At 49.8% G+C, this 14,086-nt stretch overlaps 1 protein-coding gene across 1 annotated transcript in view; it reads left to right on the top strand.

Moving 5' to 3' along the window:
• Nucleotides 1-924: 924 nt before the first annotated feature.
• The window catches only part of LOC117336358 (glutathione hydrolase 1 proenzyme-like), a 32,217-nt gene continuing 19,055 nt past the window's right edge, over nucleotides 925-14,086 (top strand). Inside the window, exon 1 of the mRNA XM_033896861.1 lies at nucleotides 925-1,051. Coding sequence (XP_033752752.1) covers nucleotides 993-1,051 — 59 coding nt within the window. The 5' untranslated portion in view covers nucleotides 925-992. The remainder of the gene's footprint in view (nucleotides 1,052-14,086) is intronic.

The following is a 14,086-nucleotide window of genomic DNA, read 5'->3' as shown; positions in this document are numbered from 1 at the left end:
TAGATAACTAAGTCGAATAGAAGGATACGTTTCTGAACTTGAACTAGATGGCAAATTGACAGATGGCAAGGAACAGACAGGATGAAGCAGGAGCTGAAATGTAAGTAACATGTGTTTTGAATTAAGCTTTAATCGTCTTTATCTGAAGGTAAATCAACTTATCTAGCTTCTTGTCCTGAGAATAAGTGAGTATAAAAAGTTCGCATCTTCTATAGAGGCGTCATTCGGCAAAATTTTTATATACGAGATATATAAATTGATTCAGTATCAGAATAACAGTTTTTTAGAAGACAAGACATGCTTTTCATATAAAGCATATAAAACTAGAAAAGTCTTAATGAACGAGTTTCGTTTTATATCATTCTTGTTTGTTTTGCTATCATTTCGAAATTGTAACCCATTATTTTCTTTTATTAAACAATGCCATCGATTTTATTTCAAAAATCAAATTATTTCGAAACAATACCGCGTAAAACTAGAAAAGTCTTAATGAACGAATTTCATTTCTAAAAACACGTAAATGGACATTTCTATCATTAGTTAATTATTTGACTTCATGGATTTTTTGTCAACGCTTACAAAATCGATAAGGTACTTTCCACGGGTTTGGATAATCAACCGAATTTTCACTTGCACTTTAGGATAGTTTTCATTATTTTTAAACTTATGTATGTTATAACGGTTGCGTACGTGGGCATGTATTGTAAAAGGTTTAATAGTTTGACAGAATTAGTTTAACACAACAAAAGGGACTACTTAAAAATACTGATATACAATGTAGTGCATCAGCACTTTATGCAACCTGGGGATTGGAGTATGTGAGTTGACATAAATTTACACTTCAACAGTCTTATCAGAACGGTGACCTTTCACCTTTGACCACTGATGGTCGTTCTGACCTGATTCAGCCGGTAAATAGAAATTGTTGCAAAGTTGAAGCTTGGCACTGTATAGAAAGTATAGTATAACAGAGGAAAGGGGTCATCGTCGCCATGTTTTCTGTCAGGAGGCGACAAACTCGGTCTGCACGAAGTCACGGAAGAATAACGCCGTATGTATGCCATAGGAGGTTAAGGGTCAGTATGTGTGTGGGTTCTGATATCCACCTATGTACCTACGGGTCAGTATGTGTGTGGGTTCTGATAGCCACCTGTGTACCTACGGGTCAGTATGTGTGTGGGTTCTGATATCCACCTGTATACCTACGGGTCAGTATGTGTGTGGGTTCTGATTACCACCTGTGTACCTACGGGTCAGTATGTGTGTGGGTTCTGATCTCCACCTGTATACCTACGGGTCAGTATGTGTGTGGGTTCTGATCTCCACCTGTATACCTACGGGTCAGTATGTGTGTGGGTTCTGATCTCCACCTGTATACCTACGGGTCAGTATGTGTGTGGGTTCTGATTACCACCTGTGTACCTACGAGTCAGTATGTGTGTGGGTTCTGATCTCCACCTGTATACCTACGGGTCAGTATATGTGTAGGTCCTGATCTCCACCTGTGTACCTACGGGTCAGTATGTGTGTGGGTTCTGATAGCCACCTGTGTACCTACGGGTCAGTATGTGTGTAGGTCCTGATCTCCGCCTGTGTACCTACGGGTCAGTATGTGTGTGGGTTCTGATCTCCACCTGTGTACCTACGGGTCAGTATGTGTGTAGGGTCCTGATCTCCGCCTGTGTACCTACGGGTCAGTACGTGTGTGGGTTCTGATAGCCACCTGTGTACCTACGGGTCAGTATGTGTGTGGGTTCTGATCTCCACCTGTGTACCTACGGGTCAGTACGTGTGTGGGTTCTGATAGCCACCTGTGTACCTACGGGTCAGTATGTGTGTGGGTTATGATCTCCACCTGTGTACCTACGGGTCAGTATGTGTGTGGGTTCTGATCTCCACCCGTGTACCTACGGGTCAGTAGGTGTGTGGGTTCTGATCTCCACCTGTGTACCTACGGGTCAGTATGTGTGTGGGTTCTGATCTCCACCTGTGTACCTACGGGTCAGTATGTGTGTGGGGTCTGATCTCCACCTGTGTACCTACGGGTCAGCATGTGTGTGGGTCCTGATCTCCACCCGTGTACCTACGGGTCAGTATGTGTGTGGGTCCTGATCTCCACCTGTGTACCTACGGGTCAGTATGTGTGTGGGTTCTGATCTCCACCTGTGTACCTACGGGTCAGTATGTCTGGGTTCTGATCTCCACCTGTGTACCTACGGGTCAGTATATGTGTGTGTTCTGATCTCCACCTGTGTACCTACGGGTCAGTATGTGTGTGGGTTCTGATCTCCACCTGTGTACCTACGGGTCAGTATGTGTGTGGGTTCTGATCCCCACCTGTGTACCTACGGGTCAGTATGTGTGTGGGTTCTGATCTCCACCTGTGTACCTACGGGTCAGTATGTGTGTGGGTTCTGATATCCACCTGTGTACCTACGGGTCAGTATGTGTGTGGGTTGTGATATCCACCTGTGTACCTACGGGTCAGTATGTGTGTGGGTTCTGATCTCCAGCCTGTGTACCTACGGGTCAGTATGTGTGTGGGTTCTGATCGCCACCTGTGTACCTTACGGGTCAGTATGTGTGTGGGTTCTGATCTCCACCTGTGTACCTACGGGTCAGTATGTGTGTGGGTTCTGATCTCCACCTGTGTACCTACGGGTCAGTATGTGTGTGGGTTCTGATCTCCACCTGTGTACCTACGGGTCAGTATGTGTGTGGGTTCTGATCTCCACCTGTGTACCTACGGGTCATTATGGGTGTGGGTCTGATCTCCACCTGTGTACCTTACGGGTCAGTATGTGTGTGGGTTCTGATCTCCACCTGTGTACCTACGGGTCAGTATGTGTGTGGTTCCTGATCTCCACCTGTTGTACCTACGGGTCAGTATGTGTGTGGGTTCTGATCTCCACCTGTGTACCTACGGTCAGTATGTGTGTGGGTCCTGATCTCCACCCGTGTACCTACGGGTCAGTATGTGTGTGGGTTCTGATCTCACCTGTGTACCTACGGGTCAGTATGTGTGTGGGTTCTGATCTCCACCTGTGTACCTACGGGTCAGTATGTGTGTGGGTTCTGATCTCCACCTGTGTACCTACGGGTCAGTATGTGTGTGGGGTCCTGATCTCCACCCGTGTACCTACGGGTCAGTATGTGTGTGGGTTCTGATCTCCACCTGTGTACCTACGGGTCAGTATGTGTGTGGGTTCTGATCTCCACCTGTGTACCTACGGGTCAGTATGTGTGTGGGTTTCTGATCTCCACCTGTGTACCTACGGGTCAGTATGTGTGTGGGTCCTGATCTCCACCTGTGTACCTACGGGTCAGTATGTGTGTGGGTCCTGATCTCCACCTGTGTACCTACGGGTCAGTATGTGTGTAGGTTCTGATCTCCACCTGTGTACCTACGGTTCAGTATGTGTGTAGGTCCTGATATCCACCTGTGTACCTACGGGTCAGTATGTGTGTGGGTCCTGATCTCCACCTGTGTACCTACGGGTCAGTATGTGTGTGGGTTCTGATCTCCACCTGTGTACCTACAGGGTCAGTATGTGTGTGGGTTCTGATCTCCACCTGTGTACCTACGGGTCAGTATGTGTGTGGGTTCTGATATCCACCTGTGTACCTACGGGTCAGTATGTGTGTGGGTTCTGATCTCCACCTGTGTACCTACGGTCAGTATGTGTGTGGGTTCTGATCTCCACCTGTGTACCTACGGGTCAGTATGTGTGTGGGTTTTGATCTTCACCTGTGTACCTACCGGTCAGTATGTGTGTGGGTTCTGATCTCCACCTGTGTACCTACGGGTCAGTATGTGTGTGGGTTCTGATCTCCACCTGTGTACCTACGGGTCAGTATGTGTGTGGGTCCTGATCTCCACCTGTGTATCTACGGGTCAGTATGTGTGTGGGTTCTGATCTCCACCTGTGTACCTACGGGTCAGTATGTGTGTGGGTCCTGATCTCCACCCGTGTACCTACGGGTCAGTACGTGTGTGGGTTCTGATAGCCACCTGTGTACCTACGGTTCAGTATGGGTGTGGGTTCTGATCTCCACCCGTGTACCTACGGTTCAGTATGGGTGTGGGATCTGATCTCCACCTGTGTACCTACGGGACAGTATATGTGTGGGTTCTGATCTCCACCTGTGTACCTACGGGTCAGTATGTGTGTGGGTTCTGATCTCCACCTGTGTACCTACGGGTCAGTATGTGTGTGGGTTCTGATCTCCACCTGTGTACCTACGGGTCAGTATGTGTGTGGGTTCTGATCTCCACCTGTGTACCTACGGGTCAGTATGTGTGTGGGTTCTGATCTCCACCTGTGTACCTACGGGTCAGTATGTGTGTAGGTCCTGATCCCCACCTGTGAACCTACGGGTCAGTATGTGTGTGGGGCCTGATCTTCACCCGTGTACCTACGGGTCAGTATGTGTGTGGGTTGTTATCTCCACCTATGTACCTACGGGTCAGTATGTGTGTGGGTTCTGATATCCGCCTGTGTACCTACGGGTCAGTATGTGTGTGGGTTCTGATCTCCACCTGTGTACCTACGGTTCAGTATGTGTGTGGGTTCTGATCTCCACCTGTGTACCTACGGGTCAGTATGTGTGTGGGTTCCCGATCTCCACCCTGTGTACCTACGGGTCAGTATGTGTGTGGGTTTTGATCTTCACCTGTGTACCTACCGGTCAGTATGTGTGTGGGTTCTGATCTCCACCTGTGTACCTACGGGTCAGTATGTGTGTGGGTTCTGATCTCCACCCGTGTACCTACGGGTCAGTATGTGTGTGGGTTCCTGATCTCCACCTGTGTACCTACGGGTCAGTATGTGTGTGGGTTCTGATCTCCACCTGTGTACCTACGGGTCAGTATGTGTGTGGGTTCTGATATCCACCTGTGTACCTACGGGTCAGTATGTGTGTGGGTTCTGATCTCCACCTGTGTACCTACGGATCAGTATGTGTGTGGGTTCTGATATCCACCTGTGTACCTACGGGTCAGTATGTGTGTAGGTCCTGATCTCCACCTGTGTACCTACGGGTCAGTATGTGTGTGGGTTCTGATCTCCACCTGTGTACCTACGGGTCAGTATATGTGTAGGTCCTGATCTCCACCTGTGTACCTACGGTTCAGTATGTGTGTGGGTTCTGATCTCCACCTGTGTACCTACGGTTCAGTATGTGTGTGGGTTCTGATCTCCACCTGTGTACCTACGGTCAGTATGTGTGTGGGTCCTGATCTCCACCCGTGTACCTACGGGTCAGTATATGTGTAGGTCCTGATATCCACCTGTGTACCTACGGTTCAGTATGTGTGTGGGTTCTGATCTCCACCTGTGTACCTACGGGTCAGTATGTGTGTGGGTTCTGATCTCCACCTGTGTACCTACGGTTCAGTATGTGTGTGGGTCCTGATCTCCACCTGTGTACCTACGGGTCAGTATGTGTGTGGGTTCTGATCTCCACCTGTGTACCTACGGGTCAGTATGTGTGTGGGTCTGATCTCCACCTGTGTACCTACGGGTCAGTATGTGTGTGGGTTCTGATCTCCACCTGTGTACCTACGGGTCAGTACGTGTGTGGGTCTGATATCCACCTGTGTACCTACGTGTCAGTATGTGTGTGGGTTCCTGATCTCCACCTGTGTACCTACGGGTCAGTATGTGTGTGGGTTCTGATCTCCACCTGTGTACCTACGGGTCAGTATGTGTGTGGGTCCTGATCTCCACCTGTGTACCTACGGGTCAGTATGTGTGTGGGTCCTGATCTCCACCTGTGTACCTACGGGTCAGTATGTGTGTGGGTTCTGATCTCCACCTGTGTACCTACGGGTCAGTATGTGTGTGGGTTCTGATCTCCACCTGTGTACCTACGGGTCAGTATGTGTGTGGGTTCTGATCTCCACCTGTGTACCTACGGGTCAGTATGTGTGTGGGTTCTGATCTCCCACCCTGTGTACCTACGGGTCAGTATGTGTGTGGGTCTGATCTCCACCTGTGTACCTACGGTCAGTATGTGTGTGGGTTCTGATCTCCACCTGTGTACCTACGGGTCAGTATGTGTGTGGGTTCTGATCTCCACCTGTGTACCTACGGGTCAGTATGTGTGTGGGTTCTGATCTCCACCTGTGTACCTACGGGTCAGTACGTGTGTGGGTTCTGATCTCCACCTGTGTACCTAGGGTCAGTATGTGTGTGGGTTCTGATCTCCACCTGTGTACCTACGGGTCAGTATGTGTGTGGGTTCTGATCTTCACCCTGTGTACCTACGGGTCAGTATGTGTGTGGGTTCTGATCTCCACCTGTGTACCTACGGGTCAGTATGTGTGTGGGTTCTGATATCCACCTGTGTACCTACGGGTCAGTATGTGTGTGGGTTCTGATCTCCACCTGTGTACCTACGGTTCAGTATGTGTGTGGGTTCTGATCTCCACCTGTGTACCTACGGGTCAGTATGTGTGTGGGTCCTGATCTCCACCTGTGTACCTACGGGTCAGTATGTGTGTGGGTTCTGATCTCACCTGTGTACCTACGGGTCAGTATGTGTGTGGGTTCTGATCTCCACCTGTGTACCTACGGGTCAGTATGTGTGTGGGTTCTGATCTCCACCTGGGTACCTAGGGTCAGTATGTGTGTGGGTCCTGATCTCCACCTGTGTACCTACGGGTCAGTATGTGTGTGGGTTCTGATCTCCACCTGTGTACCTACGGGTCAGTATGTGTGTGGGTTCTGATCTCCACCTGTGTACCTACGGGTCAGTACGTGTGTGGGTTCTGATCTCCACCTGTGTACCTACGGGTCAGTATGTGTGTGGGTTCTGATCTTCACCTGTGTACCTACGGGTCAGTATGTGTGTGGGTTCTGATCTCCACCTGTGTACCTACGGGTCAGTATGTGTGTGGGTTCTGATCTCCACCTGTGTACCTACGGGTCAGTACGTGTGTGGGTTCTGATCTTCACCTGTGTACCTACGGGTCAGTATGTGTGGGTTCTGATCTTCACCTGTGTACCTACGGGTCAGTATGTGTGTGGGTTCTGATCTCCACCTGTGTACCTACGGGTCAGTATGTGTGTGGGTTCTGATCTCCACCTGTGTACCTACGGGTCAGTATGTGTGTGGGTTCTGATCTCCACCTGTGTACCTACGGGTCAGTATGTGTGTGGGTTCTGATCTCCACCTGTGTACCTACGGGTCAGTATGTGTGTGGGTTCTGATCTCCACCTGTGTACCTACGGGTCAGTATGTGTGTGGGTTCTGATCTCCCACCTGTGTACCTACGGGTCAGTATGTGTGTGGGTTCTGATCTCCACCTGTGTACCTACGGGTCAGTATGTGTGTGGGTTCTGATCTCCACCTGTGTACCTACGGGTCAGTATGTGTGTGGGTTCTGATCTCCACCTGTGTACCTACGGGTCAGGTATGTGTGTGGGTTCTGATCTCCTCCTGTGTACCTACAGGTCAGTATGTGTGTGGGTTCTGATCTCCACCTGTGTACCTACGGGTCAGTATGTGTGTGGGTTCTGATATCCACCTGTGTACCTACGGGTCAGTATGTGTGTGGGTTCTGATCTCCACCTGTGTACCTACGGGTCAGTATGTGTGTGGGTTCTGATCTCCACCTGTGTACCTACGGGTCAGTATGTGTGTGGGTTCTGATCTCCACCTGTATACCTACGGGTCAGTATGTGTGTGGGTTCTGATCTCCACCTGTGTACCTACGGGTCAGTATGTGTGTGGGTTCTGATCTCCACCTGTGTACCTACGGGTCAGTATGTGTGTGGGTTCTGATCTCCACCTGTGTACCTACGGGTCAGTATGGTGTGGGGTTTTGATCTCCAACTGGTACCACGGGTCAATGTGTGTGGTCCCGACTCCACCCGGTACCACGGGGCTACGTTTTGGGTTTGATAGCCACCTTTACCTGGGGCAGTAGGGTGTGGGTTTTAATCTCCACCGAGTACCTACGGTTTTATATGGGGGTGGGGGTTGATCTCCACCCCTGACCCGGGACAGTATTGTGTGGGGTTTGATCTCCCCTTTTGTACCCCGGGGCGTAGTGTTGGGTTCTGATTTCCACCTGTGACCTCGGGTCGTTTTGTGTGGGTTTGATTCCCCTGGTACCCACGGTCCATTTTGTGGGTTCGACTCCACCCCCGTGTACCTAGGGGCAGTTGTTTGGGGGGTTTGATCCCCCTGGTACCCACGGGGGCATTTGGGTTTTTGGTCCACCCCGCCTGTGAACCTACGGGCGATGGGGGGTGGGGCCTATCTTCACCCTGTACCTACGGGTCTAGGGGTGTGGGGTGTTATCTCCACCTATGTACCTACGGGTCAGTATGTGTGTGGGTTCTGATATCCGCCTGTGTACCTACGGGTCAGTATGTGTGTGGGTTCTGATCTCCACCTGTGTACCTACGGTTCAGTATGTGTGTGGGTTCTGATCTCCACCTGTGTACCTACGGGTCAGTATGTGTGTGGGTCCTGATCTCCACCCGTGTACCTACGGTTCAGTATGTGTGTGGGTTTTGATCTTCACCTGTGTACCTTCAGGTCAGTATGTGTGTGGGTTCTGATCTCCACCTGTGTACCTACGGGTCAGTATGTGTGTGGGTTCTGATCTCCACCTGGGTACCTAGGGGTCAGTATGTGTGTGGGTCCTGATCTCCACCTGTGTACCTACGGGTCAGTATGTGTGTGGGTTCTGATCTCCACCTGTGTACCTACGGGTCAGTATGTGTGTGGGTTCTTATATCCACCTGTGTACCTACGGGTCAGTATGTGTGTGGGTTCTGATTTCCACCTGTGTACCTACGGATCAGTATGTGTGTGGGTTCTGATAGCCACCTGTGTACCTACGGGTCAGTATGTGTGTAGGTCCTGATCTCCACCTGTGTACCTACGGGTCAGTATGTGTGTGGGTTCTGATCTCCACCTGTGTACCTACGGGTCAGTATATGTGTAGGTCCTGATCTCCACCTGTGTACCTACGTGTCAGTATGTGTGTGGGTTCTGATCTCCACCTGTGTACCTACGGGTCAGTACGTGTGTGGGTTCTGATAGCCACCTGTGTACCTACAGGTCAGTATGTGTGGGGGTTCTGATCTCCACCTGGGTACCTACGGGTCAGTATGTGTGTGGGTTGTGATATCCACCTGGGTACCTACGGGTCAGTATGTGTGTGGGTTCTGATCTCCACCTGTGTACCTACGGGTCAGTATGTGTGTGGGTTCTGATCCCCACCTGTGTACCTACGGGTCAGTATGTGTGTGGGTTCTGATCTCCACCTGTGTACCTACGGGTCAGTATGTGTGTGGGTTCTGATATCCACCTGTGTACCTACGGGTCAGTATGTGTGTGGGTTGTGATATCCACCTGTGTACCTACGGGTCAGTATGTGTGTGGGTTCTGATCTCCTCCTGTGTACCTTCAGGTCAGTATGTGTGTGGGTTCTGATCCCCACCTGTGTACTTACGGGTCAGTATGTGTGTGGGTTCTGATATCCACCTGTGTACCTACTGGTCAGTATATGTGTGGGTTCTGATCTCCACCTGTGTACCTACGGGTCAGTATGTGTGTGGGTTCTGATATCCACCTGTGTACCTACGGGTCAGTATGTGTGTGGGCTCTGATCTCCACCTGTGTACCTACGGGTCAGTATGTGTGTGGGTCCTGATCTCCACCTGTGTATCTACGGGTCAGTATGTGTGTGGGTTCTGATCTCCAACTGTGTACCTACGGGTCAGTATGTGTGTGGGTCCTGATCTCCACCCGTGTACCTACGGGTCAGTACGTGTGTGGGTTCTGATAGCCACCTGTGTACCTACGGTTCAGTATGGGTGTGGGTTCTAATCTCCACCCGAGTACCTACGGTTCAGTATGGGTGTGGGATCTGATCTCCACCTGTGTACCTACGGGACAGTATGTGTGTGGGTTCTGATCTCCACCTGTGTACCTACGGGTCAGTATGTGTGTGGGTTCTGATCTCCACCTGTATACCTTCAGGTCAGTATGTGTGTGGGTTCTGATCTCCACCTGTGTACCTACGGGTCAGTATGTGTGTGGGTTCTGATCTTCACCTGTGTACCTACGGGTCAGTATGTGTGTGGGTTCTGATCTCCACCTGTGTACCTACCGGTCAGTATGTGTGTGGGTCCTGATCTCCACCTGTGTACCTACGGGTCAGTATGTGTGTGGGTTCTGATCTACACCTGTGTACCTACGGGTCAGTATGTGTGTGGGTTCTGATCTCCACCTGTGTACCTACGGGTCAGTATGTGTGTGGGTTCTGATCTTCACCTGTGTACCTACGGGTCAGTATGTGTGTGGGTTCTGATCTCCACCTGTATACCTACGGGTCAGTATGTGTGTGGGTTCTGATCTCCACCTGTATACCTACGGGTCAGTATGTGTGTGGGTTCTGATCTTCACCTGTGTACCTACGGTCAGTATGTGTGTGGGTTCTGATCTTCACCTGTGTACCTACGGGTCAGTATGTGGTAGTATGTGTGTGGGTTCTGATCTCCACCTGGGTACCTAGGGGTCAGTATGTGTGTGGGTTCCTGATCTCCACCTGTGTACCTACGGGTCAGTATGTGTGTGGGTTCTGATCTCCACCTGTGTACCTACGGGTCAGTATGTGTGTGGGTTCTTATATCCACCTGTGTACCTACGGGTCAGTATGTGTGTGGGTTCTGATTTCCACCTGTGTACCTACGGATCAGTATGTGTGTGGGTTCTGATAGCCACCTGTGTACCTACGGGTCAGTATGTGTGTAGGTTCCTGATCTCCACCTGTGTACCTACGGGTCAGTATGTGTGTGGGTTCTGATCTCCACCTGTGTACCTACGGGTCAGTATATGTGTAGGTCCTGATCTCCACCTGTGTACCTACGTGTCAGTATGTGTGTGGGTTTTGATCTCCACCTGTGTACCTACGGGTCAGTACGTGTGTGGGTTCTGATAGCCACCTGTGTACCTACAGGTCAGTATGTGTGGGGGTTCTGATCTCCACCTGGGTACCTACGGGTCAGTATGTGTGTGGGTTGTGATATCCACCTGGGTACCTACGGGTCAGTATGTGTGTGGGTTCTGATCTCCACCTGTGTACCTACGGGTCAGTATGTGTGTGGGTTCTGATCCCCACCTGTGTACCTACGGGTCAGTATGTGTGTGGGTTCTGATCTCCACCTGTGTACCTACGGGTCAGTATGTGTGTGGGTTCTGATATCCACCTGTGTACCTACGGGTCAGTATGTGTGTGGGTTGTGATATCCACCTGTGTACCTACGGGTCAGTATGTGTGTGGGTTCTGATCTCCTCCTGTGTACCTTCAGGTCAGTATGTGTGTGGGTTCTGATCCCCACCTGTGTACTTACGGGTCAGTATGTGTGTGGGTTATGATATCCACCTGTGTACCTACTGGTCAGTATATGTGTGGGTTCTGATCTCCACCTGTGTACCTACGGGTCAGTATGTGTGTGGGTTCTGATATCCACCTCTGTACCTACGGGTCAGTATGTGTGTGGGCTCTGATCTCCACCTGTGTACCTACGGGTCAGTATGTGTGTGGGTCCTGATCTCCACCTGTGTATCTACGGGTCAGTATGTGTGTGGGTTCTGATCTCCAACTGTGTACCTACGGGTCAGTATGTGTGTGGGTCCTGATCTCCACCCGTGTACCTACGGGTCAGTACGTGTGTGGGTTCTGATAGCCACCTGTGTACCTACGGTTCAGTATGGGTGTGGGTTCTAATCTCCACCCGAGTACCTACGGTTCAGTATGGGTGTGGGATCTGATCTCCACCTGTGTACCTACGGGACAGTATGTGTGTGGGTTCTGATCTCCACCTGTGTACCTACGGGTCAGTATGTGTGTGGGTTCTGATCTCCACCTGTGTACCTACGGGTCAGTATGTGTGTGGGTTCTGATCTCCACCTGTGTACCTACGGGTCAGTATGTGTGTGGGTTCTGATCTCCACCTGTGTACCTACGGGTCAGTATGTGTGTGGGTTCTGATCTCCACCTGTGTACCTACGGGTCAGTATGTGTGTAGGTCCTGATCCCCACCTGTGAACCTACGGGTCAGTATGTGTGTGGGGCCTGATCTTCACCCGTGTACCTACGGGTCAGTATGTGTGTGGGTTGTTATCTCCACCTATGTACCTACGGGTCAGTATGTGTGTGGGTTCTGATATCCGCCTGTGTACCTACGGGTCAGTATGTGTGTGGGTTCTGATCTCCACCTGTGTACCTACGGTTCAGTATGTGTGTGGGTTCTGATCTCCACCTGTGTACCTACGGGTCAGTATGTGTGTGGGTCCTGATCTCCACCCGTGTACCTACGGTTCAGTATGTGTGTGGTTTTTGATCTTCACCTGTGTACCTTCAGGTCAGTATGTGTGTGGGTTCTGATCTCCACCTGTGTACCTACGGGTCAGTATGTGTGTGGGTTCTGATCTCCACCTGGGTACCTAGGGGTCAGTATGTGTGTGGGTCCTGATTTCCACCTGTGTACCTACGGGTCAGTATGTGTGTGGGTTCTGATCTCCACCTGTGTACCTACGGGTCAGTATGTGTGTGGGTTCTTATATCCACCTGTGTACCTACGGGTCAGTATGTGTGTGGGTTCTGATTTCCACCTGTGTACCTACGGATCAGTATGTGTGTGGGTTCTGATAGCCACCTGTGTACCTACGGGTCAGTATGTGTGTGGGTTCTGATCTTCACCTGTGTACCTACGGGTCAGTATGTGTGTGGGTTCTGATCTTCACCTGTGTACCTACGGGTCAGTATGTGTGTGGGTTCTGATCTCCACCTGTGTACCTACGGGTCAGTATGTGTGTGGGTCCTGATCTCCACCTGTGTACCTACGGTTCAGTATGTGTGTAGGGTCCTGATCTCCACCTGTGTACCTACGGGTCAGTATGTGTGTGGGTTCTGATCTTCACCTGTGTACCTACGGGTCAGTATGTGTGTGGGTCCTGATCTCCACCTGTGTACCTACGGGTCAGTATGTGTGTGGGTTCTGATCTCCACCTGTATACCTACGGGTCAGTATGTGTGTGGGTTCTGATCTCCACCTGTGTACCTACGGGTCAGTATGTGTGTGGGTTCTGATCTCACCTGTGTACCTACGGGTCAGTATGTGTGTGGGTTCTGATCTCCACCTGTGTACCTACGGGTCAGTATGTGTGTGGGTCATGATCTCCACCTGTGTACCTACGGGTCAGTATGTGTGTGGGTTCTGATCTCCACCTGTGTACTTACGGGTCAGTATGTGTGTGGGTTCTGATCTCCACCTGTGTACCTACTGGTCAGTATATGTGTGGGTTCTGATCTCCACCTGTGTACCTACGGGTCAGTATGTGTGTGGGTTCTGATCTCCACCTGTGTACCTACGGGTCAGTATGTGTGTGGGTTCTGATCTCCACCTGTGTACCTACGGGTCAGTATGTGTATTTTAGATCAGAAGGGGACCGTCTAAGCTTGTTGCCTAAAAAAAATCCGAAACTTTTTTATCAATATTTTAAGAAAAAGTCCAACTGTCCAACAAACCACTTAACTCTTGGGGACATTTTTGATCATTTCAAAGCTGTTAGCAGTGATGATGTTGTTTCCGATAATCCAGATATTTCAGATTTTGACAATTCAAAGATTTATGTTGATTTAGACTCTACTATAACTGATAATGAAGTGATGAATATTTTGAAAAGTGCCAAATTGGGTAAAAATCCTGGGATTGATAATATTCTTAATGACTATTTTGTAAAACATAAGGAGTCATTTGCTCCAATTTTATCCAAACTTTTTAATGTAATTTTTGATGCTGGTGTTTTTCCTTCAATATGGTCAAAGGGTATAATTTTTCCTTTGTTCAAAAAGGGCGATGCCAACGATACAAATAATTATAGAGGAATAACTCTAGTAAGCTGTTTATCTAAATTATTTACTAGTGTTTTAAACAATAGATTGTTGGATTGGTCTAGGGAGAATAACATCGTCTCTGATGCCCAATTTGGTTTTAAACCTGGTTTTGGAACCAATGATGCTGTTTTTGCTTTACATGGTATAATTAAGAAAATGCTT

The sequence above is a fragment of the Pecten maximus genome, chromosome 10, assembly GCF_902652985.1.
Source record: "Pecten maximus chromosome 10, xPecMax1.1, whole genome shotgun sequence".
NCBI lineage: Eukaryota > Metazoa > Mollusca > Bivalvia > Pectinida > Pectinidae > Pecten > Pecten maximus.
The sequence above is the reverse complement of the archived record's forward strand: the minus strand, read 5'-3'. Positions and strand labels throughout refer to the sequence as shown.